General features: G+C 43.0%; 3 protein-coding genes across 8 annotated transcripts in view; 1 reads left to right on the top strand and 2 right to left on the bottom strand.

Annotated features, from left to right (window-relative positions):
* The window catches only part of rrp12 (ribosomal RNA processing 12 homolog), a 30,154-nt gene extending 9,808 nt beyond the window's left edge, over window positions 1-20,346 (bottom strand). Inside the window, exons 1-16 of one of the 2 annotated variants that reach the window (XM_084667077.1) lie at window positions 20,328-20,346; window positions 12,285-12,511; window positions 12,015-12,098; window positions 11,797-11,873; window positions 11,449-11,554; window positions 7,800-7,916; window positions 7,556-7,694; window positions 7,246-7,373; window positions 6,682-6,780; window positions 5,654-5,857; window positions 5,482-5,582; window positions 5,261-5,375; window positions 4,128-4,270; window positions 3,785-3,906; window positions 3,636-3,700; window positions 2,229-2,391 (exon numbers count right to left, since the gene is read on the bottom strand). In XM_084667077.1, the coding sequence (XP_084523203.1) occupies window positions 2,229-2,391; window positions 3,636-3,700; window positions 3,785-3,906; window positions 4,128-4,270; window positions 5,261-5,375; window positions 5,482-5,582; window positions 5,654-5,857; window positions 6,682-6,780; window positions 7,246-7,373; window positions 7,556-7,694; window positions 7,800-7,916; window positions 11,449-11,554; window positions 11,797-11,873; window positions 12,015-12,098; window positions 12,285-12,416 (1,795 nt within the window). In that variant the 5' untranslated portion in view covers window positions 12,417-12,511; window positions 20,328-20,346. Of the gene's footprint in view, window positions 1-2,228; window positions 2,392-3,635; window positions 3,701-3,784; window positions 3,907-4,127; window positions 4,271-5,260; window positions 5,376-5,481; window positions 5,583-5,653; window positions 5,858-6,681; window positions 6,781-7,245; window positions 7,374-7,555; window positions 7,695-7,799; window positions 7,917-11,448; window positions 11,555-11,796; window positions 11,874-12,014; window positions 12,099-12,284; window positions 12,512-13,309; window positions 13,523-20,327 lie in introns of those variants that run through there. The other variant, XM_084667076.1, reaches the window with a different exon arrangement.
* Window positions 19,891-24,661, top strand: tmem14a (transmembrane protein 14A). Of its 4 annotated transcripts, none has more exons than XM_084667082.1 (5): window positions 19,891-19,998; window positions 20,416-20,496; window positions 23,596-23,697; window positions 23,921-24,008; window positions 24,159-24,661. In XM_084667082.1, the coding sequence occupies exons 2-5, from the start codon at window positions 20,421-20,423 to the stop codon at window positions 24,196-24,198; spliced, it is 306 nt and encodes a 101-aa protein (XP_084523208.1). In that variant the 5' UTR covers window positions 19,891-19,998; window positions 20,416-20,420; the 3' UTR covers window positions 24,199-24,661. The 4 variants fall into 4 exon arrangements, with proteins under 4 accessions (XP_084523208.1, XP_084523209.1, XP_084523211.1 ...); XM_084667083.1 differs by having other exon boundaries at window positions 19,891-20,011; XM_084667085.1 differs by having other exon boundaries at window positions 19,928-19,998; window positions 20,419-20,496.
* Window positions 24,134-26,702, bottom strand: LOC146267890 (glutathione S-transferase 3-like). 2 transcript variants are annotated; one of them, XM_084667081.1, is made up of 7 exons: window positions 26,643-26,702; window positions 25,890-25,982; window positions 25,721-25,772; window positions 25,506-25,638; window positions 25,275-25,416; window positions 24,973-25,098; window positions 24,134-24,806 (listed from the first exon to the last, which is right to left on the bottom strand). In XM_084667081.1, the coding sequence occupies exons 2-7, from the start codon at window positions 25,974-25,976 to the stop codon at window positions 24,672-24,674; spliced, it is 675 nt and encodes a 224-aa protein (XP_084523207.1). In that variant the 5' UTR covers window positions 25,977-25,982; window positions 26,643-26,702; the 3' UTR covers window positions 24,134-24,671. The 2 variants fall into 2 exon arrangements, with proteins under 2 accessions (XP_084523207.1, XP_084523206.1); XM_084667080.1 differs by lacking the exon at window positions 26,643-26,702 and adding an exon at window positions 26,070-26,340.
* Window positions 26,703-27,062: the final 360 nt, after the last annotated feature.

Raw genomic sequence — 27,062 nt, 5'->3', positions numbered from 1 at the left:
AGTAGGGCTGCACGATTATGGCCAAAATGATAATCACGATTATTTTGATCAATATCGAGATCAAAATTAATGATCACTATTATTTTGTTGATTTTAACCTAATCAAATTTGATTGTCACAATGCATTGTACCTGCAGAATGGATGTGAATACAACTCAAAATATACAATCAATAAAAAACAAACAATCTCCGTCCACACAAGTGTTTTCATATCGTTTTTCAAATGTTTGCCGTCCACACTAACACGGTACATGACAATCGTTGTCATAGTTACGCCACTCCTGCCCCTCGCTCCCGCCACGCTGCTCTGCTCACATACTCCTCTGGCAATACTATTTGGTGTTTTAAAATTGTCCCACCTGCTAGCTGTTCAGCCAGGTCTCACCCAGAATCGCTGCTCTGTTTGGTTTAAACTGTCTTCTCTGCCTTGTCCCCTTATCGTTCAGGCACACCGAGTAGGCCTACAACGCTCGCCTTCTGCGTAAGAGAAACGAGTTTCTATTAAGTGATAATACTTGTACCTGAAGTAGGCTACAGTAACTAAACTGGTAAATAAATTATAGAGAAGGAGCAGCATATTTCTTTCACCTTCCTCGTTCATCTTGACATTATAGCTATAGAGCGAAAGCTACCCCCAATGCCATAGCAACTGAATGTCATTGTACCTGAAAAGTGGACCCCGTCCTCCTACGCAAACCCAGCCTTTTCAAATGTCTCCGGCTTGGGGAGCTTATTCGAAAAGCTCCGTTTTCAGTGTCCGAATACACCATATTAGTGTGGACGGGAGGTGCAAACGCAGACATGTATGCGTTTTTAAATTTACTCTGGCTAGCGTGGACGGGGCCTCTGTCCTCTACCGTCTACATCTAGAAACTAAGCTGCGTGGTGCAGGGATCTCGTGATCAAACATGAGGTGTAGTCAACTTCATGCAGCGCCGCAGCCGGCTGCAGCCTACAGATTGGAGTTTATCATAGCCCAATACATAAAATGACACATTTTCCGACTTTACAGAGCCGTTTATAACTCTCCCCGACTGCAAGCGGCAACTCTCGCTTGTTGTTTCATGCAGCCGCAGCCAATGTCGAACGCACCTATTGGTTTACGGAGCGCTAGATAGGCTTTGCAAAAAATTACTTTGATACGGAGCGTTCTAAAACGGAATGACGCATTTTAAATATTGCTCGATCACGTGAATTTAATCGTGGGAAGCCAAAATTGTGATTGTGATTAAAATTCGATTAATCGTGCAGCCCTAACGTGTAGGCTATTCTGTCGAGTTTTAGAAAGCGAAGAATTAATACTACACCTTACAGTTTGATAGAAAATGTGTTGTGCGTATGAACAGCTGTAATTTGTGCATATTACATTTGATAAGGCATGCCCACAGGAAGGTGATGTGTGCATTAAAAACATTAATTTCGAAACAGTGATCTAAGGCATGCCTAAATAGCTCATGTGTCTAGGCGGGCAGGTGTGCGCAGGCGTTTCTGTGCTGCGCAATTGTGTCAGTATTAGCAGAACACATCACACCTGCCTGTGCGCACGCCTAGATCAAACTGCAAGACTTAGTGTGTATGTGGCGTAAGTGACTTTATAGTCTGTAATACATTACATTTAGCTGAATTCATAAAATTCAAATATTTAAAGACAACAATCACCGACGAACAACAGGAACATGAATAACATATTGGCCCAAGGCAAGTTCATTTTTGAAGAGTTCACGCGTTGATGCGGGCAGCTGTTCGCAGGTTTCTGTGCTGCGCTGCGCAATAGTGTCAGTATGCGAAGCACACAACACCTGCCTGTGCGCACGCCTAGATATCTATCAAACAGTTAGGCGTAGTGTTCACATGGGCTTCGGGTATTTGAGGCGTATGTCAGGTGTAGTGTAAACGTCACGTACACGTTGTTCACATGTCAATAAAATACGTGTTCACAACGCCAGCGTGACACCCACATGACGTGTGTGAACGCCTGTGTCCATTGTAAGTCTACGTAGGGTTCCCGCGTGCGTTCAGAGGTTTGATATCATAGTGCAGGCATGTGTGGGCGCTACTGTGCGCTTTGGATATTAGCCGGTGACACTGATTACACCCCATGAGACACACACGTGCACACACACACACAGACAGACAGACACACATATACAGACACGCACGTACACATGCAGACACTGTAGGCTTTACTTCTACCTGTGCATTTGTGTTTGTTTTATGTGTAGGCTTACCTGTGTTGCAGCTCTTAGTGATGATGGTTCGCAGGGCTTGGCAGATGGTTAGCCGGAGGTCTGGACGCTCGTTGATAGCGTTGCCTAGCGCCCGCGCGATGCCCTTGAAGGAAGCCACCAGGTCAAGTGGACCCACACAGAAGCCAGGAAGCATGGTCCAGATCTGGGGGGTAGAGGGATGGAGTATTTACACCACCACCATGGTACATCTGTGTGTGTGGGAAGGGAGGGCTACAAAACCATGTGTAGTACAGTTAGTCAAGTGCCTAAACAGGCAGTAGGCAGATAGTAAACACGTCGTAAGCAGGTAGTGAACAGGTAGATGGGTAGCAAGGATGGTAGCCCCCTGTGTAAACAGGTATTAAGGTAGATAGCCCCTGGTATAAACAGGTATAAATGTAGGTCGTCCCCAGTGTAAACAAAAGGGCTGCAACAAACAATTATTTTGATAATTGACTAATCTAACGATTATTAGATCGATTAATCATTTATGTTTTTCATTGATTGATCAGAAAGCTTTGAACAATCATTCAGCTTTTGCAATTTGTTAAAACATTGAGTTATACTTATTCTAACTAATAAATCAAACCAAGAAATCACTTCAGCTTTTGAAAAAATTATATGTATTGCACTTTGAACCAACTGAACAGGCTATTACATCTCTTTTTGTCCAATTGTGTCCAATCTAAATCAAAAATGCTCTCTTAGCATTGTTTCCATCATGTTGCTTTTAAGTATATAAAAGATAAATAACGAAAAATACATCAGTTGTATTACAGACAAAAAAATACAAAACATTTCTGGACTGGCTTTTTGTTTGTCTCATTACAATGGTCGTATACACTGAACTGTCCAACTGCTGTCTGTGGACATGTTGCTACGGTGTTAGTATCTGTGAAATACTGCGTAATTCGTCAACTGGTATAGCTAACTAGCCATCCAGCTTGAGCACACTCACCTCCTGCCGTTTCCATCTCCTCTTGTGCGGGATGCTTTCGTTTTAAATGTTCATGCATGCTACCATGGAAAATAAGTTCCGCCTTGCACACATTACATATTACAGAATTTTTTGTTGGATCTTTGGTAAAACTTTCCCACAATACTTTTTCAGGCCCGTTTACACCCTAAAATGTTTACAGCTTTTTTCTTCTGTTGTCATACGGGAGGGCTGAATTAGTCAAGCGCTACAGCGCTGCACTGGTCAAATCACTTTATTGCAGGCACTTAAAATAGGTCCTATGAGATCAAACGATTTGTCGACAGAAATATTTGTCTGCAATTTTTTATCATCGACGTTGTCGATAACATCGACTAATCGTTGCAGCCCTAGTAAACAAGTATTAAGGTAGGAAGCCCCCAGTGTAAACAGGTTGTATGCAGGCAGTAAGCAGCCAGTAAAGTTGGTACCTGCAGCTGCAGTGTCTGGTAGACTTTAGCCTCAAGCTTCTGTCCTGCCTGCTCCAACTGCAGCGCTGCAACACAAAAAAACAAGGTCAGTAAACGCACGCACACACATGCTCTCGAACACACACTGTCACGCGTCCTCTCAGACACACCTTTCTGCCGGAGCGTTGCTGCGAGAGGCAGGAAGTAGGAAGTGTAAAAGGCCAGTTGTGTGTTCTTGACATGGTCTCGTATGACAGGCACCAGCCAGCTACGAGGGAACTCCAGATCATCCCTGGAAACCACAATCCAGTTAGCAACCAGACTGTCCCCTTAGCAACAACCCTTTCACTGTTTGTCTGCGTGGATGTGTAAGAAAGATAATAACTTTTTTTTTAAAGAGTATGTGCCATAGATTAGATGTCATACTGGTTACAGAGGCCTCAATACTGGACTTGATGTAACCTGATGTCGGTGTGTTGTCAGAGGTTACCGGTGTTGCCAGGGCATACTCACTCGTTGCCGGTGATGTTGAGGGGCACAGCCCCCAGAACCAGCTCTGGGCCCATGCTCTCCACAGCGCCCCCTATGGCCAGGTCAAGCTCCCCGCTGTAGGGAAACCTGGGGGTGGAGCGCAGGTCTGCCAGGGACTGCAGGGACTGGGGAACACGCATGCAAGGAAATTGTAAGACCACAGACACTTGTGTTTGTCCCCAGCTGTGAAACAATTCGATTAGATGGTAGGGAGATTGGAGTCCGATATTAAGGAGTCAATTTAGAAATGTGCAAGTACGTTACCGTTAACCTCGAGCACTAAACAGTTAATGAGATGAAACTCTGACATAGGTAAAAATTGTCTGCTTGATCAGGGCACTGACTTTAAAGTATGCATACTCACTAATCAGCTGTTTATCTCTACTATGGATATGGACTTAACCACCATCACAGTATGCAAACTGACCCCCAGAGGCTACAGTATTACTTCGGAGTATGGAAAGCCTACTGTAAGTGACTCAGAGGCCTTATGTTAAAACCTACTTTGAAAGTGTATGTCTATAACCAGTATTACATGAACACAACTTTTAATTGTCACTTCAGAGACTTCCTCGGTTCACCTTCCTCTTCAACGGTTGAGAACAAATTTTTTCAGAGGCGTGTCACTAAAGTGTGATTGTCATTTTAACTAGGGGGTCGACCAATATGCGTTAATAATAACAATTAATAATATTATCAACAACATAACAAGCGTGGGGAGCATCCAGCAGCATTCTGCAAACATTTTGTAAAACTTAAAGAAGTCAATTTAAACCAGCAACAAACTAATAAATAATGGAAAATAAATGTAATAGTTCCCTGAAGTTTTATAAGAAAATAGAAACATATGTTTAAAAAAACATCGGCAAATCGATTTTGAAAATGAGCGATATCGATAACCATAAAAATGCTTAATATCGGCCGATAATCGGTCAACCCCTAATTTTAATATTACAGCCCCTTTTGTGCAAATCTTTTCCAGACGAGGGTCTGAGTGACCAGTGACAAAGGGGCTGTATCATTCAGGTCTCTGCCAATACAGCCACACACACACACACACACACACACACAAGTATGTGCTACCTCATGGTCATGATAAGATGTGTGTGTGTTACCTTGGTCATGATGGGGTGAGCTTGTTTCCCTGCAGCTCTGTAGAAGCATCCTAGAATTTGCAGCACGAACAGCCAGGAGGAGTGGAACTTGTAGGACAGACCCTCCTCCACGATGCTAGGGCGCACACACACACAAACACACACACAAACACACACACACAGTCAGTCTCTTCCCATTGGAAGCGATGGTTTGGTTCCATTCCGTTACTTTGGTAACCTACCGGAACATCTTGCAGACGTGGAGGGCGTTCCCTGAGGTGGTTGAGGGATTAATGGGACCAATCTCCACCATGTGAGGGGCCACACACTCCATCAGCAGGGTCTACACACACAGGTTACTGGTACACATTCGTTTTGGATACCATTAGCAAGAGTGTGTGTGTGCGTGCCTACCTTTAGCGTGCTGGCGGCAGCCGCCACCACCTGTGTGTGTGGGGAGAGCAGGCAGCTCATGGCGGCGGAGCAGAGGCGGGGCAAGTGGGCCAGGCTGAGCGCGCTCTGTAGCACCCCCAGATGGACGTGGGCCTTCTCCATCACTGCAAGCCACGCCAGCAGCGGCTGCAAGTCCCCCTCGCTGGGCAGGTAGTCATACAGGGCCTGGGGCAGAACGGAACACACACACTTGTTTCTTTAGCCTAATGCGGCCTGAGCATTCACTTCCATTCAAAAGTGTTTTATCTACCCCTTCACCCCATGGAAAAAAAGCATTTGACCTTACAGAGGCCAGTAAAAGGGCTCCACACGGTCAAGTTTTTCCACTAAGTTTCACTGCACTTGTGAGGGCATTTTTTCCCCCATAAGGATAGTTAAACAAAACACAAAGAAAATAAATTTAGAGATCCAAGTTTTGAATCACATTTTGAGCTTTCCATCGTTTTCTTAAAGGGGTCATTGACTGAAGAACCAAATTTACCTTGTCACAGTTAAATAACAACAGTTCAGTGGGTAAAACGGACATACGGCGAACCCCAAAGTCCATTAACACCTCTTTCCTATGCAAATCTCACAATTTAAAAAATGTAGGTGTAAAACGGTAAGTTTTGAAAAAGCGAACTGACATCAGTTCGATGGCTCCACCTTTTTTGGCTCTGGTTTGTACCTTTGTCAAAGGTGTGCTGCTCTGTGTACCTCCACAAGATGCATGTTTGTCCAGATCTATTTTTCAGCAAGATAGCTAGAGCTAACTGAAGCAGAGTTGAATCACGATAGTTTGTTTGCTAAGCTGTAATGCTAACGTTACCCACCTAAGTTGATCCTGTTTGCTTCGACAACAGAAGTGGAAACTACTAACGTTATCATTTCAATTGATATCTAGTCAGTCAATCTAGTCAGTCTAGTCAAGTGTTGCGTAACTTGAATACATGAATACATAATACACAGAAAACAGAATACATGTTACAGCTTGTGTGTGTGCATCTCACCGTGATGATCTGTGCGTTAAGCTCAGCAGACAGTGTGGCAGGGTTGGGCTTGCTGCTGAACAGCTTGTGGAAGGCTTGCATGGCACACGCGGTCACCAACTAGACAGAGGAAAACACAAGCACCATATTAGACACTGTGTGTGCGCGCACGTGTAGTAACAGAGATCGTTTGCATTTGTGTGTGGTAGCCAGTGTATGTGTGTGTGTATTACCCAAGATTGTCGGAGTGCATGTTGCTCCTTGTGTGTGTTTCTGTGTGTGTACTGTAATATAATTTTAGGCTGTATGTAAAATGTATTTGCTTTTAGTATGATTAGATTTTTAAATCAGAAATCAGAACTTGTGAGACGGTGTTTGGCCGTGCACTACTTCTGATCCCATCTGATTCATGGCCAGGTGGTTTCGTGTGTGTAGAAGATTGTGTCATGCTGGTGTAGTGGTTGTGTTTCTGCAGTTCAAAAAAACTTGACTTTTTAATTCACACAATTCAGTTTAACCATCGATCGAGTCTCCCTACAAATGTCCATAGCAGTACCTAATGCTGTGTCTGCGTGTGTGTCTCACCACATGGCTGAGGGTCATGACCCGTAACAGGGTCTCACAGCAGGACTTGACAGCCCCCAGAGGAAACGTCACCAAGAGCTCCTTCATCAGGCCCAGAACGTGCAGCGTGGTGGTGTCCTCTGCACTGCCTGAACAGAAACACCCACATAAACACATGCAGCCTGATGTCCTTTGCGCTGCCTGAACAGAAACACACACATTAAACAAGAATCTGTATTCTACAGTTCTCAGGTGGAAAGGCTATGGTAATGCCTTCACAGTGAGTGACTGACTGAAGATGAAAAGGTTAACTGAAAAGTGTTGTCCGTACCTCCTGCCTGCTCCATCTCTTTGATGCAGAACTTGGCGGTTACCGAGGCAGCAGGGTGATGGGGCGGGGCATTATCGGTAAACAGGAAGTCACTGCCTCGGAGGATGGAACACACGCCATGCTGAGCTGCTTTACGCACCTGAGAGACAGGAAACACATTAATTATGTATACCCTGGGGAGGGAAGGAGAGCCCCTTCCCTGAGCCAAGTTGACTGCAGATCCAAGAGAGGATCTAAACCAGACCTTTGGCTTGCTGTGGACGGTGAAGACAAGCAGGCCCTGGTAGATCTGCAGGGTGGAGGGGTAGGACCACATTGACACGTCCTGCTTCTTTAAGAGGGTAGCCAGGCATGACAGGATCTGGAGACACACAGTTTAATTTCAGAAAAACTTCCACTTTCACAAAAAACACTTGGGTCCATTGCTCACTCACCCCCTTCCCTACTCTTCCCCCCTTCCTCCCCCACCTACCCTCACTCCCCCATCCAACTTAGGGTTGGTTATGGGTTCAATTTTATTGATTCCGGTTTTCAAATCCGGTTCTTAATTCCGATTCTCAATTTTTTGGAGAGAACAATATTGGAATATAGAGGTTTGTTTTATAATTTTCATTTCATTTTGTCGGGCAATCATTTAATGGAAAAGCAGTAAGCTCGAAACATTTTGGCTTAAAGGTCCCATGGCATGAACATTTCACTTTATGATGTTTAACATTAATATGAGTTCCCCTAGCCTGCCTATGGTCCCCCAGTGGCTAGAAATTGCGATACGTGTAAACTAAGCCCTTGGTATCCTGCTCCTCCTTTAAGAAAACAAAAGCTCAGATGGGCCAATCTGGAATCTTCCCCTTGTGTCAGCATAAGAATGAGAATTTGGCCTGCCCATGAATAAATGAGCTACGACCGTGCAAGCGATATTGGTTTTTCCTCGAGAGACATCATGGCTTGCAAACGACCGAAGCATGGCAGGAGCTCAGTTTTTGGATGTACAAATGAACAACACCAAAAGTGTTTTTTTAGTTCCTTCATCCGAGCCTCTGAAGAACCAGTGTGTTAATTTTATTTAAGTAAACATTTTTAGCGCAAGATTAACGTTCTTTTTGGCCTAGCAAACTTTTTTCACATGCTGTTGCAACAACTGGTGACGTTAGAAAAACTACAACACCACACCGGATCTAGCTAGACCAGACCAAAACAACAGGCACGCCGCACACCCTTCTTTGGGCTTGCGAGCCGGCTAAAGAGTAGTAGGCTAACGTTACGTTTTGAGTGGATGGCGAGCGCGAGACGCCAAAATGGATGCAAAGATTCTGAATGGAAAGTTTACTTTAAAAAAGTTGCCAAATGGTTACATTGACAAGACCAACGTGATCTGTGTGTTTTGTCATTGTAAACTGAGCTATCATTGCAGCACGTCCAGACTGAAATACAACTTGATGGCTAAGCACATAGCTGATACGAATTCTCCGCCCCCTCTTCAAAGCCAGACGATTGCAATGTTGTTTTCAAAAAGGCCTTTTGCACTAAATAAGCCGATCCACTTTTCCATGTTGATAAGAGCATTACAATGAGAAAAAATTATGGGACAAAAAGAAATCAAGGGCATTTAGAATAGATAAAAATGTGCAATTAATTGTGAGTTAACTATGACATAAATGCGATTAACCGCAATTATTTTTATCATTTGACAGCACTAGCGCCGACACAACTTACAAAGGTTTTGTCTGCGCCAAACACTTCACGGACGACTGTTTCCTCAACTTGGGCCAATACAGAACTGGCCTTGCTGATTGTCGGAAATTAAAGTCTGGACCAATACCAACTCTCCTTGACCCAGCTACCGGGGATCTCAACTAGGATTGAGGCCTGCCTCACAGACATCTCCGATTGGATGACCTCCAGCTGAACCTCGCCAAAACAGAACTTCTCATCATCCCAGCTAAACCCTCCATCTCCCACGATCTGTCAATCACCCTGGGATCTGCGACGGTGACCCCTTCATCCTCTGCCAGGAACCTTGGGGTTACCATGGATGACGAGCTCTCCCTCACGGCCCACATTGCTGCAGTCTCCCGGTCGGGTAGATTCACCCTCTACAACATCCGGAAGATCAGGAGATACCTGTCTGAGCACTCCACCCAGCTGCTAGTCCAAGCACTGGTCCTCTCCAAGTTGGACGACTGCAACTCGCTGGTCTCCCAGTATGTGCAACCCGCCCTCTTCAGAAGATTCAGAACGCAGCGGCCCACCTGGTTTACAATCTACCTAGACGCTCCCATGTTACCCCGCTCCTCATCTCTCTCTCCACTAGCTACCCGTCAACACCCGTATCAGATTCAAGACCCTGGTACTGACCTTCCGAGCAGTGAACGGGACTGCACCCGACTACATCAAGTCTCTCCTGCAGCCTTACACCCCCACCCGTCACCTACGGTCTTCTTCAGACAACCGCCTGGTGGTCCCACCGCTCAAGACCGCCCCCAACACAAGCTCTTCTCCTGCCTGGCCCCCCAATGGTGGAACCAGCTCCCCACCTCCATCAGGGACACTGACTGTCTCCCCACCTTCAAGAAAAGGCTCAAGACGCACTTGTTCCGGGAGTACAACGGTACTTAGGAATACTTGATTGGACCTGATGTTAGTTTCCTCCAGGATCACAATGATTCTTATTGAGTGACTTGTTCCTCTTGTAGGTTAGTTATTACGAAGTTAACTCTTGTACTCACTGTGAAATATTTTACTGTTGCTTGCTTTTCTTCAGGTACACTCTTGCACTTTTTGAGGTTCATGTTGTTTAATTGTAACTTGTTTAACCACATGCTCTTATGGTTCTTCCCTTTGGCACTTATTCGGTTTTTCACAATGTATGCTTCATGTTTTGGCTACCCACAATGTTTGGGGCTATCTCGTTGTTATGATCAGTGACCTATGCACTTTTGTAAAGCTCTCTCTTGGAAGTCGCTTTGGATAAAAGCGTCTGCTAAATGCATAAATGTAAATGTACAAACCTTGAACAAGTCAACTAACGCTGTATCATTTTGTTGCTTTACTGTATATGGTTACCTAGCTTCACCCTTAGAATGTGGCTGTAACATTAGCTCTGCAGCTAACAGCTAAGAGCCCAGTTACTGTTGGTACTGTAAAGGTAGATAGCATCAAGTATGTGTGTGAATACACACACACACACACTGACGTGAGTGTTGTACAATTATTTTATACTTGGCCGATTTCCGCATTTCCCTCATTGAAATTACGATGAGTGTGCACCTCTGCAAACCAGGTCGATGAGGTGAGAAAGGGCAAATTCACAGCAACGTGTCTACGAGCCACTGCGATACATCCACTGTAAACATTAGCGCATGGCATGGTACCGTGGTTGCAAGCTTGCCTTGACCACCCCCCCATCCACCTTGCCCCGCCTCTCTCCTCCTCATTAGCATTTAAAGCTACAGACACAAATGACACATCCTAAGGAAAGCTTGTTGTGGGACTGCTCGTAGTGGCTGTAATTCTGGATTTCTGAGACTTCAGATACAGTAGTAGTCACTTTTATATAGGCCACTAAGGCCTATATAAAAGCATCCAAAATGTTCATACCATGGGACCTTTAAGCCCGTTTGAGCTGTCAAGTCAACTTATCAGCCTGTAACCATGTGAAAGGCTCAACAAGGGGAGCTCCAGCAATAGTGCGGAAGAAAACTCTTGCAAATTCATCTACGGAAAAATTGCACCAAGGGATTGTAATATCCTTCGTAATAAAGTTAGGAACTGAATCGAATCGTTCTCAATACCCAACCCTAATCCAACCTCTCTCCCTCTCTTCTCCCTCCCTCACCTACCCTACCCTACCCCCACCAACCCTCACTCCCCCACCCACCCATACTCTCTCTCACCCATCGGAGGGCCAGGGGAGACTCTGTGCTGGCCTGTGCAGACAGGACGTCCATCAGGGCCTTGGATGTGTCTGAAAACTTGGAAATGAGCACAGGCGTAGGAACCCTGATGGACACACACAGAGACAAGTCAACACCTGAAAACAGACATGCATACACACACTGCACATTCAAACGCACGCACGCACAGACACACACTACAGCCACCATCTGAACACGCTAAAGGAAATCCGGAAGCATGCATCAGTGTAAGTAGAACTACGAGTGGTTCAGGAATGTAATAACAGGTTTGATTGGTTGAGGAGTATAAGAGCAGAGGGGTGATTGGCTCAGTAGGGTGAGGCTGACCGTTTCAGAACCAGGTTGAGGAGGTAGGCCACAGCAGCCAGAGATTCTCCTGAATCCACAGCTTCCAGAGTGGTCATCTAACACATACATATTAAGAATATTGATTAATAACAAAGTTACTATTAGCTCTGGAGTAGAAAAACAGAGTGAGGGACAGACATAAAACCTGACAGATAATATATTTGGCAAGCGCGAGACATGGTCCAGCAAACACTCACCAGAGCAGCGAAGTACTCTGTCTCCGTCTCCTTTCCTCCCTGGGCTCTGATCACCTCTGTCACTGCTGCCAACACCGCACAGATCTGACACACAAACCAGCTGTAGTTAACACAATACGTCACACACACTTGTATGTTTGATTACACACACCCACTGACTATCACACACACAAGTAAAAATGGTTTACAATCATCCAGCACCACCCACTGTATGGAGTGGGGTGAGTATTCCCAGCAGAACCAGCCTTGCTGTAGAGGCAGCCTCTCTACCTCTTTATGGGCCGCAGAGCTGGACTCCCAGTAGCGCTGGACCTTCCGGAAGGTGAGGTTGGAGCAGTCGGACAGTCCACTGAGGAAAGTCCCTGAGGTCCTCTCTGACCTCGCCTGCTCGGCCTCCTCCATAAAGGCATCTCCCCGGACACCTGGGCCGGTTTCCAGGGGTCCTGCCTGCAGCTCATTGTGCAGTTTCAGAGCATCTACAGTCAGGCCGCTCTTTTCTGGACACACAGCACAGGGATGAACATGGATTTGCTGAAATTATAATCTTGATCAATCTTTACCGGTGGCAAGTCTGGTAAAGAGGTTGCTTGTTGTGGTGATAGTTAATCAGACTCCGTATCCGCATGTGTGCAATGAAACACACACACTTAATTTATTTCTCTGGAACAGCTTTGAATATGGCTTTTCCTTGTGTCGGTGAAGTCAACAGACCTGCCACTCCTGTGTACGGTTAGTTTAATGTGTCCTCTAATAATGCAGGGCTCTCAAGGCCCAATTTTTGCTTGAGTTTGAAAAGATTCAAACCAAAATATCCCACCCCCTCCTCTTCCTGACTATTGCTGGGAGACATACAAGGATTGCCTGTCCAATCATTGTGTTCGGTCCTAATGCCGTCCAATCATTATTGCCTGTCTGACCTTAATGATTGGTCGTGTTCATCACAGATATCGGGTTGATTTCATCTTTCTGTCGAAAGATGTATAAGTTTCTATCAGGATGTGAAGTATATTTAAGCAAATATGAAGAAAAACAGTTTCTCAACATGTCCTACCCTGCTTTTAATTACGCTGGTACATAAAGTAGCTAGATCAAACCAAGAAATAGAATATGACGTGGCCAAAACATGACAGAAGCCATCTTATCACTCTTTTAGTTATGTCTTCATTATGTTATGTTTAATCCGTCGTTCGTGAACAAATGATGCAGGCATGTTATTGGAAAGCTAGGCGTGCTCGACACATAACTTGTCTAGCTACCCACGTGCGACGGGAATAAAGCCTACCGATCTTGCTTACCTAAGGGACTGCTGAAATAGCGACCTTTCGCTGCCTGTCGGAATCGGCTAGTCTGCGGATTAGAGTCACTGCTGTGTCCTTTTTTCCATCGCTTGAGCTTTGATCCTACCCCGGATCGTAGCTTGCCAGATTTCACCATTTTGTCACTTGTTTTAAAGTCACGCTGGCTCTGCGGCCATGCATCTGTATCACAGGACTCTCTGTCGCTCTCCGATTTACGTCACTCCTGTTTTCCCCGAAGACTTATATAGTTAGACCAAGCAAGATGAATTCACCACATATAGCAGCTTTTACAATTTGCTTCATGACTATGGAACGCCGAGATAGTCATAATTTATTAAATAAATAAGTAAATAAATAAATATATATAAATAAATATGGCTATGAAGTACATTCTGGAGTAAAAGAAATATGGCAATAAATATATAAACATAGCATCATAATTATATAGCTGAATCCATTTACCTACATCAATAAATAAATACATTTTATTTCAAAATTATGTTTTTGTAAAGACAACGTTTATTTATTTTATGGGACTTTTATTTCCTAATGCCACATATATTTCCGAATGCCACATTTATTTCTGTGCGATCTCACATTCAAACGAGAGCGGCGTGGTTATCTTCAGACCAACGCAGCTGCACAAGATGGACGGCAGATAGACATAATAGGCGCGTTCGACTTCTTGCAGCGCCGGCGGCGCCGACAGTCGGCTGCAGTCGGCTGCCTTGAAGCTGAGAATGCCATTAGCTGCTTTAAGTCAGCCGGGCTGCAGGCGGCTGCAGGCGACACCGGTGCTGAATCTTACCAACGTTGAGACATTTTGAGCAAGAATCTTTGATATTACTGTACTGAAATTGTAGCTATCAAGCTAGCCTAGCCCCCTATGTTTACTGCACCGGCCGGTTAGCCTGGCTGCCAGCCCAACTTCTCCCCGCCCACAAAAAAATGTGGTCGGGAAGTTGGGTCTGGAGGGTCTCGTATTGGGGAACAACTACAGAAAACCAGAATCTGGGCGTACCAATGACATTGCCAGGGCGTGCTTTATACCAGAGCCTGTTTAAGGAGAGCCTTGCCACTCCCTATTAAGCCCCATTGTACCGAATTTGGTTGCAGTTCCACCAGAGTTCCACTGGGAGTGATCGAGAGCGAGTGCATGTTGAATGGGAGTCTATGGATCTTAACGGCTAAATTGGTCTCTTTTGCCTGATTGTCGTCGAGAAATCTCCGATTTTATTGTAGTTTTTGCATGTTCAACATGGATTATAGGTCGAAAGTTGAATGAACGAGTACTTATGTCCTTTTGATTTCTTACAGGGTGAGTCTTGTAGCCTATAACTCGCTAGCATTCTGCTAATGAATGCTGATTGGTTAGTGAAGGACTGATACGACCAGAGCTCTTGCTTGATGGCATCCGAAGCGGAATCAGAATGTCAGAGCATTAGCAACAACATTAGCAAGCAAAAACTCTTTCTAGCATGTGTATTGACAGGAAAAGCCTAACCTGTCAGCTGTGTTGTCGATGCCCTGAGAGAAAAAAGTAAGTGACCAGAGCTTGCCGTAAAGCAGTAGCTCTGGTCGTAGGATGTGTATGACGTCAATTACATTTTCAAAAGCTTTTTAGAACCGAAAGGCAACTTTTAAAAAATCTAACAGCCAGCAGTGTGTATTTTTTTTGCCTCCCCTTTAGAATTCAAAATTCAAATTACTAGACAAAAAACTATATCCTGAGAAAAGTGGATTTTGAGGGGTATAGCTCCATAGACCTCCATTCATTCTGCACTCGCTCGTTAGCGCCCTCACATGGAACTTCAACCAGTTCAGAACCCGGAAGTTTCCCGAGAGTGGCAGTTCTCTCTATATTAGACATTCTCTGTTTATACGATGATGGACAGATGATCAACAGTAACGTAATCACCAACGTCACAAAAGAGCTTCAGCTTCAGTTGAATTTGTTTTGAACAAACAACATATACGTTGCTCTGATTGGTTCCCAGCTAACAAGGGACATTTATTTTAAACTTTCAGGGTGGTTATGATACGATGTTAAAAAAATTCAGGGACATTTGGGACGTTCCAGGAACGTCCCAGGAACGTCCCTGGTTGGTTATGCTACAACATTATGTTAAAAAATATTGGGGGACATTCGGGACGTTCCAGGAACGTCCCTGGTTGGTTATGATATGACATTATGTTTAAAACTTTCGGGGGGTTCCAGAACGTCATTCGTTGGTCATAACGTAACCATCTAAATTCCGAACTGATATTTTCGTTTGTGTGTCATTCTGTGATGTGAATTTTAGTTAAATTACCTTGTTGAGTTTAAGTGAACACATTCAGTTTAGTTTTGCACTATAGGCTAATATGCATTTTATACTTTGTATACAAAAATATCCATTAAATGCATAAACGTGACTATAAATTAAGGTTGAGAAATTGATTCTGCATTTGGTATGCGAAAGTTATCAGGATGTCGCAAGGGAACGTCCCCATGACGTCGCAGAGGACGTTACATGGACGTCCCGGGGACGTTTGTCTGCGACGTCCCCGGGACTTTCAGGGAACCCTACAAAGAAACGTAATGGGGATGTTCCCTTGCGACGTCCTGATAACATTCGGGGACGTTCAGGGGACGTCATTTTGTTAGCTGGGTTGTAGTTCTATCCAATTGAGCGAAGAGGCATTTGTTTTCCAGGCTCGTTTGAAACACGCCCCGTAGTCAAAGTCCAACGGAGAGTTCTCAGATTCATATTCTGACTAAAATTATGAGTATGACAACGTCAGGCTACCGGCCGGTGTATACCCGGCTATGAACTGAGACTTGATATGTCATATTCCATAACACTGACTTAGATGACACAACTGACACAAGAATGCTATTGTGGAAATAAAACAGATATTACTGGAAAACATTGGCCAGCGAATTTTACACAAGTGGCACCAACTGTAGGCATCAGGGCAGTCGCTATAGTAGGCTACTTGCAGCCTACTTCTTCCACAATCGACCGAATTGGCCAAACAAGGCACGTACATTTAGCTTATAGTTTATATAATCTAGCTAGTTCATGTTGTTTTTCCAAATTTCACAGAAAGCTGCTAACATCGAGGCTAAACAGTGCTACTACTGTCATAGCTGCCCATCAAAAACGGCCAGGCCGGACACGTAATTCTTTGCTCAAATAACTCACGTCACTCCCACAAACAACTTTTAATCGACAATATTGACAACACAGATTAAGAAACTTGTCTTTACTCATAATATCGTCTCCGATTTCAATTCGAAGCTGTGAATCTAACACAGAAGGCAATAGGTGCGTTCGAACCCGACTGACATGACCCGACTTCATGCGGCGCCGCAGCCGGCTGCAGGCCGCTGACTTGAAACAGTGAATTCTGGTTAGACTTTTTGTCCGACTTGAGACGGCGCCGAGGATACGTCACTGTGACGTCGCCATCAAAGTACCGTGAGATCGATTCGAGAACTGGCGGCTGTGTAGCCGAGCGCATTTTCTCAAGAGCAACTGCACGGGTTCAAGTGATGACACAGCTATTTCATGATTGGCCAGACTCACACATGACAACTTTGACGCGTGTTTTGTAATTTACGGACACCTTCAGTTTAGCCAACGCTCAAAAAAGTTTAATTGAATTAAAAATGTGTTGAAGAAAAGGTTTTTGTCAGCTTCTTCACTAACGGAAAGACCAAGTTAAATTATAAATAAAGTAAAGTAAGCAAACAGCGCTTGATCGGCCATGACTGACATCAAAGCAGCAAACCACGAGAAGCTGGAATGTCCGACTTCACAGAGCTGTTTTCAACTCCTCCCCGACTGCAAGCGGCTACTCTCGCTGGTCGTTTCATTCAGCCGCAGTCCATGTCGAACGCACCTATTAACTCTATGCTCTGAAGTCGGTATGCAGAAACAATTTTTTTGTAGGTCCAATCAGCGAACAGAGGGAGTGGCTGAGAACGATGGCGTTAATGTCGTGCACTAGTTTGAGTAGTTCAGTAATGGCGGCGGAGAAAGATGCAAGTGAAACTATTCTGTGGTTGTGGCTACGCTGCCGAATATCCATAGGTTAAAGCCGGAGCAAGAACATTCCTTGCTGAGTTTTGTTGGTGGCCATGATGTTGTGGCCCTCCTCCCCACGGGGTTCAGGAAAAGTTTGATTTTCCAGCTACGGCAGCTAGCTCCGTTATAGTAGTGGTGAAGGAGTTGGCTAAGGCAAACGCTTGCGATTGGTTATGGCAAATCAGAGTGGCTCTGGGCAGATCCAATTGTTTTAAACTTCAACAGAGAACCCGCCTTCAAGGAAGTTAACGTTTGTCAATGGAGCGATCCCAGACCCTCTGTTCAAATGAAATGTTCGAGGGTCTGGTTAGGACCAGGCTAGCAGGGACGTACTGGGCCCCCATAGACGCCACCACTGCTCTGCTAATGCAAGCATATTCAGTGTTCGATTGATGCGATGCAAGTTTGGGAGTTCTATCCTTAATGCGTAGCGCGCGGGCCACATTTTTTGGCCTTTATTTGTGCGCAAAATAGTTGAGCTTTATGTAAAGTAAACATAACCGTTTTTCAATTGGTAAAACCTTGTCTATTGAAGGTGATTTCTTTGTCTCTTAATTTTTCAGCCCCACCCTACGTTTCTTAGCCTGGTTTTCCATCATTATTCTTCTCCCGGTGGGCCGGTGCTGCCGATGGCCAGTCCGCTTCTGCGGAGCTGTGCCACGGTGGTGGATTTTTAAGTCATATCAATTTAAATTCTCGTGCTGTCAGGGGGTGCTGCAGCACCTTCAGCACCCCTAGTTCCCGCGGCCATACCAGCATGCGATCTCTGACACGACTTGTCTTCCATCATCTCTCGAATCTAGGTGTCCCCAGAGCCATATAAAAATATTTTTTTATCTTGGCTCTGGGACAGCAGGGGGGGGGGGGGCACCAAAGACCCCAAGCCCCAAACCCGAGGGGGCCCCCAATCTATGTTCTTTTTCTTTCAGAATTTCTTTTTGGCAACAAAACGTTGATTGTATCCATGGCAGATAATTTTAGTAAATACATATAGGCCTACATTTTCCAAAACATTTTTGTCACCCCGATGCTGCTCGGAAAGTTAGAGCGCTTGCGGAGTTCTATTCGGAGGACATGTCTCAGGCTGATGATGTGTTTGACGAATTTGTTACATTTCGAAGGCTACTATGTACCGTGAGCTGAGCATGGAAAAACAGTAACTAAACACACACAGCATCCTACCATTTCTCATTGACAACGACATGGACCGTGTTTTCCCCAACCTTTCCATTCTCTATCGCATATACAGTTCCAATAAGCAGTGCTAAGGCAGAGAGGACTTTAAGCCGTCTGAAATTGATAGTTTCTTGCGATCAAGAATGGGAGAGGAGCGCCTGTCCAATTTAGCAGTAGGCTAATGCTGCTGTGCATCGAGAGGGACGTCGAGATTGACATTAACAAAGTAATCGCCTGATTTGCTAACAATAAGAACAGACAGATGATGATTTAAATAGGCAAGGGCATTTGTTGTGGCCTATGTCTGCATAGCCTATATTTTGCTTTTTTTAAATAAATAATGTGTTTGTGTTTTGACCTGTGTGTAGGCTATGAGTTTGCTGGTTTGAAATATCCCAATGTCAGTTTGGAAAAAAATGATTATAGTCTAATGGAATTTTAGTTCAATTGTAGCATGCTGTAGGTGGCCTACTGCAGTGCGCGTCACGCGTCATGGGAGCTTGGTTCGACCCAAATTGTTGTTGAAAGAATTGTTATATAGCCCTATGTAACGTAACGTGTGTAGGCTATGTTTGTTTATGAATTTGAATATAATGTATTTGGTAAATGGACAGATCATTAAACCCATTGTATGGATGGATTTGTGTAGGCCTACAGTGTGTGACAGATTCTAATGAATGCTGAATGCGAGCCTATACTGGCCTACATTTTCTTTATACATTATGGGCTATGATGACTGAACACATTTATTATAGGCGAATGTGTTCTGTTCACAATAAAGGTTGCCATTGGTTACTTTTCACTGCAAAATATTAATAATTGGGGGCCCCCCAATCAGTATCCGCCCCCCGAGACACAACCCTTGCTCTGCCCCTGCTCTGGGTGTCCCTATCTGCCTTCGATCTTGTGCAGCTACGTTGGTCTATGTGGTGTTTGGAAATATATCTGGCGTTAGGAAATAAAAGTCAAAAAAAATACATGAATGTGGCATTAGGAAATATAAGTCCCAGGAAAAAATCTTCTTCTTTACAAAAACGTCATTTTGTATTTTATTTGTATATTGATGTAGGTAAATGGATTCAGCTATATAATTATATGATTCTATTTTTATATATTTATTGCCATCTTTTTTATTTATTTCAGGGTTTATGTCATAGCCATATTTATTTGTGTATTTGCCTTTTTATTTACTTATCTATATATGTATTTAATTTTGACTAACATGGCGTTCCATTGCCCTGATGCTGTGCATTTGTGAATAGTTTTGCTACAATAATGGCCCCATAAGTTGGGCCCTTTTCTTGGCAGGTCTGCAGCCTTTCCCTTCGGCCTGCGATAGCGTATGGCCGCCGCCAATCTGGGCATGCGCAAATTAAACAAGGAAGTGCTTGAACTGTTATCATTTTTCAGTATCTAGCTAGAGCTGCCTAAAGTATAGTAAGTATACCAGGTTTGTGACGTTCCAATTGGAAAACTGTTTGTAGGCTTTGCTAATAAAATACGTTTGGGGTGTACAGCGCATACCGGCTTTGATTACAATGTTTAGAGTGTTACAAATCAAACAGACTAGTGTGGAGCCCACTGTGTCCATTGCTCCTTTCGCCGTGGCTTTTTTTGAAACATTTTTGCTGGCTAATGCGCAAATTAATTGAAATTCCAGGCTGCATGCGATCAGTACTGACTGTGAGCACCAAGTTTATAAACAGTTGCTTTGTTAATAGTACCGTTATGTAAAGTTGTGGGTATGCTATGTGTATATAGCCTACCTCATCCTTCAACCACACTCCTGCATGCTCCCGTTTAACATTATTTGTAGCTGGCACATAGTTGACCTATTTTCCTTTGTTTCCACAGCAGCAATGGTTATTGACTGGCTTGGATTTGGCTATGCAGCAACCATAGCTCTGGGGGGATACATGGGATACAAGAGAAAAGGTAGGATGAGATTTTAGTCAGGATGAGATTTTAGTCAGGATGACTAGGTCTGACCAGAGGCCTGTTCCATAAAGCGAGTTTACCGAATAAGCAAGACTTATGTCAGTTAGTCGGACTCATTTCTAGTTCATTCGGATCAAGCCCTCGCCCCTCGGCTTGAAGCAACGGCCCCGGTGGATGTAGGGGGTATTGCATTACGGTTAGGTTTCCGTCTCTTCCGGACGTTTTTATTCTATTAACTCCAGTCAACATTTACAAAACTATCTCCCCCAATAATTTTTGTTCGATGCTCGAACCTGGCTCATACTACTAACTTTTTCATAGAATAATTTATCCCGATTTTTGTTAAGTTTGAGACCAATCCGAAATGGGTAAACTGGCACCCCATTTATTTGCTTACGTCAATAAAAGTTGCCTGCAAATGTGCTTGCGGATACTAACAGGGCACGAGCACAATAGTTCACATTGGCTGATAGCCGACTTTAATGGAGCTGAATGAGCCATATAGACTTATATTGAATGAGCACACGGAGTACTGGCTTGTGTTGCCTGCCCTGTTGCAGCAAGTTAGGCAAATGTCACGCATACATGAAATGTTGTTAATATAGTTTATTCCCGTTATTTTAAAACAGATTTGATTTTTCGTAAAAATGTCCATGAAATGATGGCAAATATAATAGGCCTATGTTAAGCGCGAGCATAGATTGTTGACGTCACTGTTTAAAGCTAGACCGGAAGACACGGAAGTGGAAAGATGGCTGCGTCCAGTCTCGCGCTCTCGCTTGCCTCACTGCGCCACTGAGCACTTTTCATAGAAATGAATCGGGACGCCATCTTGGAAGACAGAAGTAGCTGTCTCTAGTTATATTAACTCTATGATTCGGATCCATAAAGCTAGCTCAACGTAGTTTTAACTTGGTTACTATGGCAACTTAGGCTGCGAAACTAGTCTGGTCAGGGTCAGACTAACTGGCAGGCTTAGCGTGACTTGGTGCTTGACCAGACTTTCCTGTAACACTGACCCAACGGGAAAACGATTATTTACCACGTATATTCTCATTTTCTTATTCTCATCAGTTCAATCTGTTCAACATTGATAGAAAATCAACTTAAATAGCCATAGGCTACAACATTTAGCCTAATGCATTAAACAATGATGAACAATGCATTGATAGGCTACACACCATAGCCGTTAATGTATGGATGTTAGTCAGAGGAGTCAAAAGTATTCACATTTATTACTCAAGTAGAAGTATAGATACTATGGTTTAAAAATACTTCTGTAGAAGTTGAAGTATCAATTCAAGCTTTTTACTCAAGTAAAAGTATAAAAGTAGGCCTACTGGTTTCAAAACTAAAAGTATAAAAGTAGAAGTAGCCTAGTAATGTACGGAGAACATTTTTGATTAAGGACAAAAGCTTAGGCACAGGGGTCTATAATGCACGTTCTATAATCCACCTCCCCCCAAAATATTTTTTTCCAAAGGCCATAATGACTTGTTATATTGAAATGTTATTGTTGAAAAATGTGGGCTGCATCTGTTTATGCCCATTCAAAATGAACACATTTTAGTAGCCTACCATATATGTGTAGCCTACTACTTTGCATTAACATGTGTTTCATGGAGCGGAATATATGATGACTAACTAGTTGCCTATAAGTATTGTAATGGTGCAAAAAGTCAAACTTCAGAGGCATGTTATCAATAGTCTTTATTTAAATTAGACGGCAAGTTTGTGAAAGCCAGCTCGTGGTAGCCTACTTGGGTGCGCAGAGCTTGCAGCGCATTCGAAAGGAGTTGTTTTTGCATCCAACATGTCGAAAAATTCTTCCAGGTACGGCCAGGGATGTAGAAGGGTTGGCTAATCTTCCTAGCTACCAACCTCCTCGCTGGTGCTTGGTTAGGACATTTTGCTCTCAAGTTCTCTTGAGTCTCTGCCGCGGACATCTTCATACGCTACATACGTCTGCTATTTCCTTGCTGGAGTTTGCCGTGATTTGTGTCATGTGCAGGTGATGCATCACGTAAAAACCAATAAAGGTGTCGGAATGGTATGTTTATACTTCTCATCCAACCACAATCAAAGTCACTCTATCTGGATGGCAAGATTTTTCTGGATAATTTTTTACTTTGTGTGTTTTTAAGGACAAGCCGGAATGAAAACAAGCCGAACTGAAATTGGAGTAACGAGGCTATTTTTAAAATGTAAGAAGTAGAAAGTACAGAAAATTGTGTGAAAATGTAAGGAGTAGACGTAGAAAGTCGGCTGAAAAATAATTACTTCAGTAAAGTATAGATACCCAAAATGTCTACTTAAGTACGGTAAGGTAACAAAGTATTTGTACTTTGTTACTTGACACCTCTGATTTTAGTTTGTGATTTCAAATGTTTAGGCATCAGACATAGGCCTATAACAATCTAAATTATCCGAGTATAATTATCATAGCAATATAATTGTTAACAGTAGCCTACAATTGCAAAACAAACTTAAATCTGCCCTCCATTTCCCACAAAAACCATGTTAAAAAGTTAGGCTACTGTATTGATTAAGAGTAGGCTATTTATTTTTAAAAGATGTCAAAAAAGCCAATTTAGATTAGTTTAGATTGTATTTTTAATCAACAAAGTAAAAGTCAAAAAAGGTCCTCGACCTACGTAGCCTATCGTTCACAACGTCAATCATGGCGTGTCATATTTTTTTTTTGAAGCGGTGGATTAGGGAGCTGTCATTGTACACGATTTAAAGGGAACGTTCTTTCTGGAAGAAGTCACGTGGCCGTGTGCATTGCTTTTGCCGTGGTGGATTGTATGATCCATGTTTTACCTCTCGGGCTGCTTAAGAATAGGGTGCACGCAATTAGCTTGACTACTTAAATCTGACTTGAATTAGTAGGACTGCGTGAGCTGAAATGGGCCTTTATGGAACCGCTTTTGCCCCGCTTGACTAACTAAACTTATTCAAGTTTAGGACTAAGTCTATCTTTTTTGAGCGGCCTTTATGGAACAGGCCCCAGGTCTTACCTCTGTACCAACAACTGCAAGTCCTGTTAACTTCATTGTTGTTGTCAGTTTCACTCTTCCTGTTTTCTGTCTGTAGGTAGTCTGGTGTCGTTGATTGCAGGATTACTCTTTGGCAGTTTATCAGCCTATGGGGCCATACTAATAACAAATGACCCAAGTGACCAAAAGATTTCACTTTGTAAGTATAGTTAAAAACTGTAGTCACGTTTGAACACCCTGTTTTATAGCTGTATAACAGCACAGTATTATATTATAATACCGTCTCAAGGTTGTGACAAAAAATGGAACAATGAAATGTGGTTGAAATATGTGGTTTGTCCGTTGGTGAATCAGTCGCGCAGGGAGTGTGTGAGACATCAACGTGTGGGTGTGTTGGAAGGGGTAACAATTTTGTCTTCCAGTGGCCTCTGGAACTCTGGCAGTTGTGATGGGAATTAGATTTAAGAGATCTGGGAAAATAATGCCAGCAGGCATCATGGCAGGGCTGAGGTAAGAATCAGACCACAGAATGTCGCACATTTTACAGACCATATCTTCTGGTATTTGATCGATTCAACCCCTTCAATTGCACTTCAATATATTGAATAATTATATGAACTGCATTACATAACAACTGATTGTCACTGTTTTTTAATTCAGTTTGCTGAGGATTTTACAACTTTTCCTGTTCACTTTGTGATGGAACAAACAGGACTAGTGAAACAAGACACAACACTCACTTAACAGGACCAGCACTATTTGTAACCATGCCAAATGTTTTTCCTAATTATCAACATGTCTGTTTTTTAATATGGACTGTAAAGAATCATGGGCAACTCTAAATGTAACCTGAGATGCAGATTTCCTTTGGATAGTGACAGGTTGTATGTATTTATGTCCTACTTATGAAATAATTTGTTCTTGTGCATTTTCAGTGGAAATTAATGAGTTTTCTTTTTTCTTGTAGTAATGATTGAAGTTTGAATGATTATGTTGACAGGACATCAATAAGTGAGAAGAAAAATGTACCTACCACCAAAACCTTACTGATTGACAAACCTGCATTCCATATATCTTATGCTGACTGCAAATTTTACCACCTGAATATAATGAGCAACTAATGCAAAGCTGATAAGATTTCAATAAATGTTTTGTTTTTTCAATCGTATTCTTCTATTCTAAAAAAAACTTGTTTAAAACCTTCTTCACTGTTGTGACGTAGACCTCATCAGGCTGAGGCTTCCTCATGCTGTTGGGCTGCAGGAACTTGTGGATGGTTGGTAGGACCTTCATCCTCCCCTGGAAAGCCTGGAGAGGAAAACATCCATACCCAAACAGGATTAAAAACTCTCAGATGAGTCACTTAGCTGTTCAACCTCCTTTAACAAGTACACGTTTTATTCTGTAATCACATGAAATCTCTTTACAGTTGTGTAGACAGTAATCATCGTAAACGTAGCTGCATGAGGTTTACCTCAACATTGGGAAAATGTTTGAGAATCTCAGGGAATTTTTCCTCCATCATCAGTGTGGCCTCCAGCAAATGGATGTCTGCACAGCTGAGCTGGTCACCAACAAGGTACTGGGAGCCAGAGAGTGCCTGTGAAAAAATAGCAATGTAAATTGCACTGAGGACTAAGGGTCTTACATTACACCCAAGTACTGTATCAAACAACATGAAAAACCTTTATTATACAACCTAAATTCTGTAAAAGTTGGGTTTGGGTTGTACTCATATTTATTAATCAAGTTCATGGTCAAGACTCATGAGACTACCTTCTCATACACAGGGAGGTAGCGGCCTGTAGCTTTTGCCTGAATGTTCTCCAACTTCGTCTTTAATTCCATAGGTGGTATAAAGCACAGGATCATAATCATTTCCATGAAATCTCTCAATCCCTCAGAATACATGTCAATCCTGAAAGAATACAAGTTCTGGGTGTGACTTACATACTAATACTAAATTGGATCAACACTAATATAAAATATTTGGAAATAAAATCATACATAGCTCGCTCTTTAAGGTTCTTCCCATACAGATTGTATTTCCCAGCTATATAGTTCAAGATAGCTTTGGTTTGAACCAGCTTCATTCCATCTATTTCCACCATAGGGACCTGCCCAAACATGAGATCTCCATCTGCAGAGACATGGCTACCAACTCAAGAGGGTGAACGTCTCATTCAGTAAATCAGTAAATAATTGACCAGATGTTGACTCACCACTGATAAATTTTTCATATTGTTCAGGGGTTGACAAAAACACTTCTTCAAACTGTAAACAACAACGTTGCAGTTTGTTTGAAAAACATTTACAGTGTCGGTAAGTGCACTAAACAATTTGTATGAAGCATAAGTTTGTACAAAAGTGCAATGTCATAAATCCTCAAACCTCAACACCAGACACGGCTAGTAACCAACGAATTGACTCCATTTTCCCCCTCCCATTGAAGTAATGTAGTACAACCTTTCCAGCCATGGCAAACTGTAGAATACAAGACGACGATGCAATGTTAACATATTCCCATTATTTATGTTATTGTAGCATACTGTTGTCTAATTTTCAATGTACCTGTGAGTCCTTGAAATTAGATTGCAGACAATGAAATGCCAATGTTTAGCCTACTGCCAGAAAAATTGATTATTATATAAATATTTCCGGTGTTGTCGCCCAACTGGTTACCACTAGAGTTTAAGGAGAGCCTTACCACTCCCTATTAAGCCCCATTGTACCGAATTTGGTTGCAGTTCCACCAGAGTTCCACTGGGGGTGATAGCAAGCGAATGCATGTTGAATTGGAGTCTATGGAGCTAACGGCTAAATGTGTCTCTTTTGCCTGATTGTCGTTGAGAAATCTCCGATTTCAATGTAGTTTTTGCATGTTCAACATGGATTATAGGTCGAAAGTTGAATGAACAAGCACTTATGTCCTTTTGATTTCTTACAGGGTGAGTCGTTGTTGCCTTTAACACGCTAGCATTCTGCTAATGAATGCTGATTTGTTAGTGAAGGACTGATACGACCAGAGCTCTTGCTTTATGGCATCCGAAGCGGAATCAGAATGTCAGAGCATTAGCAACATTAGCAACAACATCAGCAAGCCAAAACTCTTTCTAGTATGTGTATTGACAGGGAAAGCCTAACCTGTCATCTGTGTTGTCGATGCCCTGAGAGAAAAAAGTAAGTGACCAGAGCTTGCCGTAAAGCAGTAGCTCTGGTTGTAAGATGTGTATGACGTCAATGACATTTTCAAAAGCTTTTTAGAACAGAAAGGCGACTTAAAAAAAATATAACAGCCAGCAGTATGTTTTTTGTTTTTTTTTGCCTCCCATTTCGAATTCAGAATTCAAATTACTAGACAAAAACTTATATCCTGAGAAAAGTGGATTTTGAGGGGTATAGCTCCATAGACCTCCATTCATTCTGCACTCGCTCGTTAGCGCCCTCACATGGAACTTCAACCAGTTCAGAACCCGGAAGTTTCCCGAGAGTGGCAGTTCTCTCTATATTAGACATTCTCTGGTCGTGTCTAAAAAGTTGTGATGCCGTGCTCACGAAGCGATA

The sequence above is a fragment of the Hypomesus nipponensis genome, chromosome 11 (genome assembly GCF_054491055.1).
Source record: "Hypomesus nipponensis isolate SF chromosome 11, ASM5449105v1, whole genome shotgun sequence".
Lineage (NCBI taxonomy): Eukaryota > Metazoa > Chordata > Actinopteri > Osmeriformes > Osmeridae > Hypomesus > Hypomesus nipponensis.
Note: the sequence above shows the minus strand (reverse complement) of the source record. Positions and strands in the feature narration are given on the sequence as shown.

What these genes read in the sequence shown, in the direction of transcription:
- tmem14a (XM_084667082.1), top strand. Translation starts at nt 20,421, where the DNA reads ATGGTTATTGACTGGCTTGGATTTGGCTATGCAGCAACCATAGCTCTG. An exon ending in CATGGGATACAAGAGAAAAG is followed by an intron (nt 20,497 to 23,595) that starts GTAGGATGAGAT and finishes TTCTGTCTGTAG; the next exon opens with GTAGTCTGGTGTCGTTGATT. An exon ending in TGACCAAAAGATTTCACTTT is followed by an intron (nt 23,698 to 23,920) that starts GTAAGTATAGTT and finishes TTTGTCTTCCAG; the next exon opens with TGGCCTCTGGAACTCTGGCA.
- LOC146267890 (XM_084667081.1), bottom strand. Translation starts at nt 25,976, where the DNA reads ATGGCTGGAAAGGTTGTACTACATTACTTCAATGGGAGGGGGAAAATG. An exon ending in ACCTCCCTGTGTATGAGAAG is followed by an intron (nt 25,099 to 25,274) that starts GTAGTCTCATGA and finishes ATTTTTTCACAG; the next exon opens with GCACTCTCTGGCTCCCAGTA. An exon ending in AACATTTTCCCAATGTTGAG is followed by an intron (nt 24,807 to 24,972) that starts GTAAACCTCATG and finishes TTTCCTCTCCAG; the next exon opens with GCTTTCCAGGGGAGGATGAA.